At 38.2% G+C, this 6,326-nt stretch overlaps 2 protein-coding genes across 3 annotated transcripts; one reads left to right on the top strand and one right to left on the bottom strand.

The window, feature by feature from the left end:
• LOC112519405 (20 kDa chaperonin, chloroplastic-like) lies at positions 1–4,239 on the top strand. Of its 2 annotated transcripts, XM_025127502.1 has the most exons (6): positions 1–92; positions 316–486; positions 1,535–1,714; positions 1,817–1,972; positions 3,732–3,809; positions 3,907–4,239. In XM_025127502.1, the coding sequence occupies exons 2-6, from the start codon at positions 319–321 to the stop codon at positions 4,078–4,080; spliced, it is 756 nt and encodes a 251-aa protein (XP_024983270.1). In that variant the 5' UTR covers positions 1–92; positions 316–318; the 3' UTR covers positions 4,081–4,239. The 2 variants fall into 2 exon arrangements, with proteins under 2 accessions (XP_024983270.1, XP_024983271.1); XM_025127503.1 differs by lacking the exon at positions 1–92 and having other exon boundaries at positions 129–486.
• Positions 4,240–4,693: 454 nt separating this feature from the next.
• Positions 4,694–6,124, bottom strand: LOC112519403 (transcription factor MYB8-like). The gene is made up of 2 exons (XM_025127501.1): positions 5,507–6,124; positions 4,694–5,360 (listed from the first exon to the last, which is right to left on the bottom strand). The coding sequence occupies exons 1-2, from the start codon at positions 5,767–5,769 to the stop codon at positions 4,817–4,819; spliced, it is 807 nt and encodes a 268-aa protein (XP_024983269.1). The 5' UTR covers positions 5,770–6,124; the 3' UTR covers positions 4,694–4,816.
• Between the last annotated feature and the right edge of the window lie 202 nt (positions 6,125–6,326).

Raw genomic sequence — 6,326 nt, 5'->3', positions numbered from 1 at the left:
TAAAAACCCCCATTCGTTTTTAGGGTTTTGTTATCCGCTCCGTTTTCCATCAATACAACCAGAGCTACCACATCATCTCGCTTTCCCCTAAGGTATGCATACTCTCATCAACAATATGTAATTTTGTGTTGATTTAATGTAAATTGAATTGCTATCCAGTTTCAGAATCAACAGTGTTGTTAAATTCTTATCACATTCATATTGGTTTTGCGTTTGAATCATGAAGATTTTGATTCCATTATCCAAGCGAATCTATGTCTACCGTTTGAAAGGTTATTCTTGGAAGTTAAGCGACTGAATATTCTTTTTCTTTAGGAAATGGCAGCTGCTCAGTTGAATTCAACCAGTGTTCTACCGTCGTTTGAAGGTCTTAGGTCTTCGACATCCAAAACTTCATCTGTTGTTGTGTCTTTTCCTTTTAGAAATTTGACCCTCAGGTCAGCCCGTGGTCTAGTTGTCAAATCTGCTACCACCGTTGCTCCCAAGGTTAACTCTTGCTTTACCTTATAATTCTACGAGCTAATTGCTTATACATTGCCTGGTCTTTGTTTGTCTAATCTTATTACTTACCCATCTGCAAAAGGTGAACTTTGGTATTCTTGAAAGTTATAGTTATTTATGTCAAATCTAGCACAACCACTACTCCAATACTTGTACTTCTTGTAAATTTAAATATTGTTGGCTATCAATTCTTGAAAATTTTAGAAAGTTTCCTAATTGTGGATTAGAAAAGTACCCTGTTTCACATAATATACCGCCTACCCCGCTAGGATATACCGGACTTGTTTGGTTTGATTTGGTTTATTTTTGAGGATACCAAGTTTACATATAGATCAGATGTAACTCCTTGGGGAACAATTTTGTTTGTTTCTTTATTGTAATTCTGTCTTTAGTGGAAATCTTTGATATGCTGGTTGCAGTAAGTTTGCTATCAGTAATTCATTTAGATAACTGTTCCATTCCTTTACATTGGGTTTGATTGATAAAGTTGGCTTGGTGGCATTTTTTTCTGTTTCTACAATTGCAAACTTGTTATCATCACCGTGGTTTGGTTTTCCTTTTTGTTTTGGTATACTACTTATAAAGTTTGTTTGGGAGCAATTTATTTCTGCTTCTGCAATTGCAAATGTATTGTCATATCTAATAGCCTTTGTTTGGTTTTCCCCTTCATTTTGTTGTACTGTTTTAGGTTGTATAAGCAATCTTGTTCTAATCTGTATTTGTCGATGAACCAATCTGTTTATTGTCTTTTTATTTTGATTCTCAACTGTTGTGTGCACTCGATTAATTTCGACTTGATCAACGTTTAAGCTTAGTGAATAATAGCTTTTGGCTTTTCCATAAACTCCCACGCTTGTTGCAAAGAACAATGAAGCTGAAATATGATGTGCTTTTGTTATTGTTGGACCTTCATTCTAATGTTCGCTTAGCAGTTCCCTTGATGTAGTGTTATATATGGTGGAATTGCTGGTCTCTTTCTGTTGATTCTGGTTCATACGTTTTCTTATCCATGTAGTCTTCTTTTATCATGCAGTACACCTCATTGAAACCATTGGGCGATAGAGTGTTGGTCAAAATCAAGGCTGCTGAGGAGAAGTCCATTGGAGGTATTTTACTGCCATCGTCGGCACAGACAAAACCTCAAGGGGGTGAGGTTGTTGCAGTTGGAGAAGGTAGGACGATTGGGGAGAAGAAGGTCGACATTGGTGTCAAGGTAATATTCTTTGGTCTTGAAGTGATCAAGACTTAAATGCTCATATTGAATAATTTTGCGGGATACGTTAACTGACTACTATTTTACAAAATTATTTTGAAGACTGGTACCCCAGTCGTGTATTCCAAATATGCAGGAACTGAGGTTGAGTTTAATGGGTCAAACCATCTCATATTGAAGGAGGACGACATTGTTGGTATTCTTGAGACAGATGATGTTAAGGATTTGAAGCCTCTTAACGACAGAGTTCTTATCAAGGTTAGTAATCCTCGTATTTTGAGGGCAAAATGGGAGGGGGATTGGAACTCACAACCTTGAGAGGTAACGCTTTATCACCCCATAAGGGGCATTCTTGATAACATCCAAACCAAGCATATGACTGTTGCATCATCTTAACATGGCTTTTTCTCATCTTCTAGTTTGGCTTTTTTGAATGAGAACTGGCTAATTAAATTTTATCTTCATAGATGACTGTTCTGTGACTGCTACTGTGAACATTTTGTACAAGGTTGGGCACCATTATGATTTCCTTACCAATTATGAATTATGATGCATGATCTAGTTTCACAACTCTAGAAACAGAACTCTGTTATGTGGGCTCAATAGCTGATTGGGCTTATTTGCATAAGCATGTTAAGATGTTTACTTGCACCTTAATGGAACATAGGTGGGCTTATTTGCACAGCCCAAGTAGCTCACTTGTCCAGAAATTTACCTCCTTTTCCCCTCGGTGCTCCCTAGAAAAATATAACCTAGCTGTTCCTTTTTCACGCTCTCTTCTTGGCTGCTTCTCCTCCTCCCGTCTGCTCAAGAATCGACACAGCAGTGATTGCATGGTGTTAATTAGGCATGATGGAGGATTCCGTCAACCATCCTAGAGATTCCACCACCCTCTCTTCTTCTTCTTCTTCCCTATCTCTTCCTCTCTCATCCTCTCTCTTTCTCCTAGAATTCGAAATGATTGAAACCCCTACCCCTTGTTCTATGTCGAGTCCTTGTCACAAAAAATCCCTCGTATGATTGTTTATGCTTGCAATTGATCAATAGTATGTTTAGGGTTTAAGTTTTATGGATACAACCCCAATTTTCTTTTCCCTTGTCCTCCAAACACATCGAATTAGATACACCCAAAATACCGGCTGTGAAAATACTCGGTTCGAAACATTTGAGTTTGTTCTAAAATGATGTACATTTATTAAAGAACTATAAGTTCTGATATACATATTTTTGTTTATGGTAATTAATAACTTTTGATGTATTGTTTTGTGGTTTATTTTTGGTTGCTTCTTTTTTGTCACAAAAGAACTATTATGTCTTTGTTTTAGGTATGGAACAAATCGGTGGATCACAACAATAAGGATGAATTAGGATTAGTTGGAAGGATGATAGTGTTGCTTTCAATGAATTTATGATATTATGTTTTGATGCTCAAATAGTTTGTGTTTCCAAAATATCATTTAGCTTGAAAAACAAAACAACAATTTATCAAACAGCACTTGGTTCATGCTGAGGTAAAAAAAATTAAACACATCCGGACCGACAAATTTATTCATACAAGGCTTGATAGATAAAATGGTAAACGGCCGCTTATTAGTCTGTAGGCAGAGGTCCAAGGCCATGGCAAACATTAGGTAGCTTATACTTTGAGCTTATTGAAAAGCACTCTTTTGATTAGTCATAAGCTAGCTTTTTGAAACACTGCAGCAAGTAACGTTTTAATAAGCTTCAGGTTTTTTTTCCTAGTTATGCCCCTTGTATTTTTTTCAATTAATATTTGAACATGTCATTTGGTCACTTTAGATTGTCATTTAGCTTATCAACTACTTTTTACCAAACGTGACTAATTTATAAGGTAGCTTATGAACTAACAACCGGCTTATTAGCTCGCTTGCCAAACGTAACCTAAAATCCTGTGGGTGCCCTAACCACCATGTAGCAATCTCTATTTTTTCTTCACGTTCTCATTTAGTCCCAGAGGTTTTTGCTTATAATCTCTTGTTTGACATTGGGATAAAAGGTTGAGGAAGCCGAGGAAACAACAGCTGGTGGCTTATTGCTTACACAGGCAAGCAAGGAGAAACCCTCGATTGGCACGGTGAGCGACACCCGCTACAAATTTAGTTTCATCGTAGATTGCATCTATGTAGTGAATTCTATCTTTTGCTTGAACATTTGATCCTTTTTATGTGCAGGTGATTGCAGTAGGGCCTGGTCCTCTGGATGAGGAAGGAAACAGAACAGGGCTGCCATTGTCTCCAGGAAACACCGTTCTTTACTCCAAATACGCAGGCAACGACTTCAAAGGACCTGATGGTTCGGAGTACATCGCTCTTCGTTCCTCCGATGTCATGGCTGTTCTTTCATAGTTTATAGGCTTAAAATAAAACCCATGCTTCTAGTTGTGCTCATCGCATCTGCAAATTCGAGGAAAAGGAAAGAATAGTATTGCAGTTTTGTAATCACGTTATTAAGACCAACGTTTTTCCAAGTGAAATTCTATAAAGAAGGCTCTGTTTTATGCTACCCTTTTACTTTATAACACCGACTGTATGTAGACTTTACCTCTGAAGTCACAGCAGTGACTTATTCCATAAACATGGTTTATTAAACAATTGACATTATAATGTGGCATGTTCTTTGCCATTTGTGAATGCATGGAATGGAGACGCATGATTTTGTGCATGTTCCTTGCCATTTTCATATTTTATTCCTTTCGAACCTTATTTTGTGGGTTTTTTCTTTGGTTTCACATTGGATCCAATTAATTATACAAAGATCGGTTGGTTCAAAACCTACCAACCAAGATTTTGATAAAGCACATGAAGTGATTTCTCTGATCCAAAAAGTATATGTCGGGTCCAGCAATCAATGAATCGTTCAGAATTCGTCTTTAATTGGTTTCGAGCTTGAACCTAACAAGTTTTGATTAGGTACACACGTGTTAAAGCCAATGGACACGCATACGAGCCTGCACACATGAGGGTTCGACCGTACGTCAAATATTACACCGTTACGAGTTTTTGAGTTCGGAGTACAAAAAATTGGCTTAATATGTTAGCTAATTAGCTACGTACAATAACATGATCATAAGACTAATCAATATCATCTCCATCTGCTCGACAAAAAATCAAACCTACCGATACTAACACTATGCTCATTGGGATACAATAAGCCATGTTCATCGCCAATTCTCGCAGTTCCTCCACAACCATCACCAATCTTTTCTTTATACAGAGAAAACGAAGAAGATGGAGGTAGTGCTGCTATTGCCACCGTTTTCTGATCAGAAACCACCGGTAGACCAATGGAGAGCTCGAGGTTGATTTCAGGTTGGGTGATGTTCACCACCGGTATGTGTTCTTCAGTCGATAATCCACTTGTGGTACTACTACTGACGCCACCACCGCCGCCGCTATTTGATGATTCCACAGCCTGTGTAGAATATTCCGGTGGTAGTACAGGTGGCTCCTCGAGAGTTTTTACAACATTGACGGTGGTGGTAGGGTGGTTGAGAAGTGGACGGTGGTTTTGGGGATCTAGTCCAGGTGTGGAGTTGACAACCAGTTTCCTCTTGATGTGTGTGTTCCAGTAGTTTTTGATTTCATTATCCGTTCTTCCTGGTAATCTCGACGCAATCATCGACCATCTGATAAACAAAATCAACATCCAGTAGCAATTAATTACACGTATATTTCATCTGGTTCTCAAACAACCATCACAAATCAAAATTAATCGGTAAAACCTAGCTAGCTAATTGATGAATCGATTAAGATGTAGGAATCGAGTATATACTTGTTGCCTAGAACCGAATGAAGGCTGACGATGAGTTGATCTTCCTGCGGAGTGAAATTACCGCGTTTAAGATCCGGTCGGAGGTAATTAATCCATCTGAGCCTGCAACTCTTACCGCATCGATTCAAACCGGCGGATTTAGGAAGAGATCTCCAGGAGCCTTCGCCATGAGCGTTGATGTAGGTGACGAGACGCTCGTCTTCTTCTTTGGTCCATGCGCCTTTGTTGGTGTGATCCTTCTCGCAACAGGGCGATCTCACCATGGAAGTGGATGGAAGGAAGGTGAAGGAAGGAAGGAAGGAAGATTGATGGTGGGGAATTGAGAGGGGAAATAAATAAGGAGTTGGTGGAGAGAGAAAGAGTGGTTGTGATTGAAGTTAGTGCTGGATTTGGTAGTTACCTCTCTACCCTACTTTCCATCTTCCCCTTTTCCCCATATTTATTGCTCCTTTTTTTCAATTATTTTTTTATTATTAATTAATATACATAAAGAAAAAAAAACACACATGTATACGTACAAAGAGAGGGACTACTTCATTTAATAACTAAACGCGGGGTTTTGAAATCTTTACTTTGTTTTTTTTAAATTAATTGATTATTATTTTATCTTAAACTATATATTAATATTAGGGGTGTTCAAAAAAATCGTTTAAACCGGACCGTTTTTTGTGGTTTGAGTGGTCTGACGGTTTGGTTTGGTTTGGAAAATAGCAAAACTGGACGGGTCCGGTTTGGTTTGCGGTTTGGAATTTTTTGGACGGTTTGGACCAAACCGACTGTCAAATATTACAAGTCCAATTTTTTTAACTTATGGGCTATG

The sequence above is a fragment of the Cynara cardunculus genome (genome assembly GCF_001531365.2).
Source record: "Cynara cardunculus var. scolymus isolate 2C chromosome LG 10, CcrdV1, whole genome shotgun sequence".
Taxonomy (NCBI): domain Eukaryota; kingdom Viridiplantae; phylum Streptophyta; class Magnoliopsida; order Asterales; family Asteraceae; genus Cynara; species Cynara cardunculus.
The sequence above is the reverse complement of the archived record's forward strand: the minus strand, read 5'-3'. Positions and strand labels throughout refer to the sequence as shown.

Bases quoted from the DNA above. Each gene is read 5' to 3' on its own strand.
- LOC112519405 (XM_025127502.1), top strand. From the start codon at position 319: ATGGCAGCTGCTCAGTTGAATTCAACCAGTGTTCTACCGTCGTTTGAA. The intron at 1,715-1,816 runs GTAATATTCTTT...ATTATTTTGAAG, and splicing joins AGGTCGACATTGGTGTCAAG to ACTGGTACCCCAGTCGTGTA. The intron at 3,810-3,906 runs GTGAGCGACACC...TTTTATGTGCAG, and splicing joins AGAAACCCTCGATTGGCACG to GTGATTGCAGTAGGGCCTGG.
- LOC112519403 (XM_025127501.1), bottom strand. From the start codon at position 5,769: ATGGTGAGATCGCCCTGTTGCGAGAAGGATCACACCAACAAAGGCGCA. The intron at 5,361-5,506 runs GTATATACTCGA...TTTGTTTATCAG, and splicing joins CATTCGGTTCTAGGCAACAA to ATGGTCGATGATTGCGTCGA.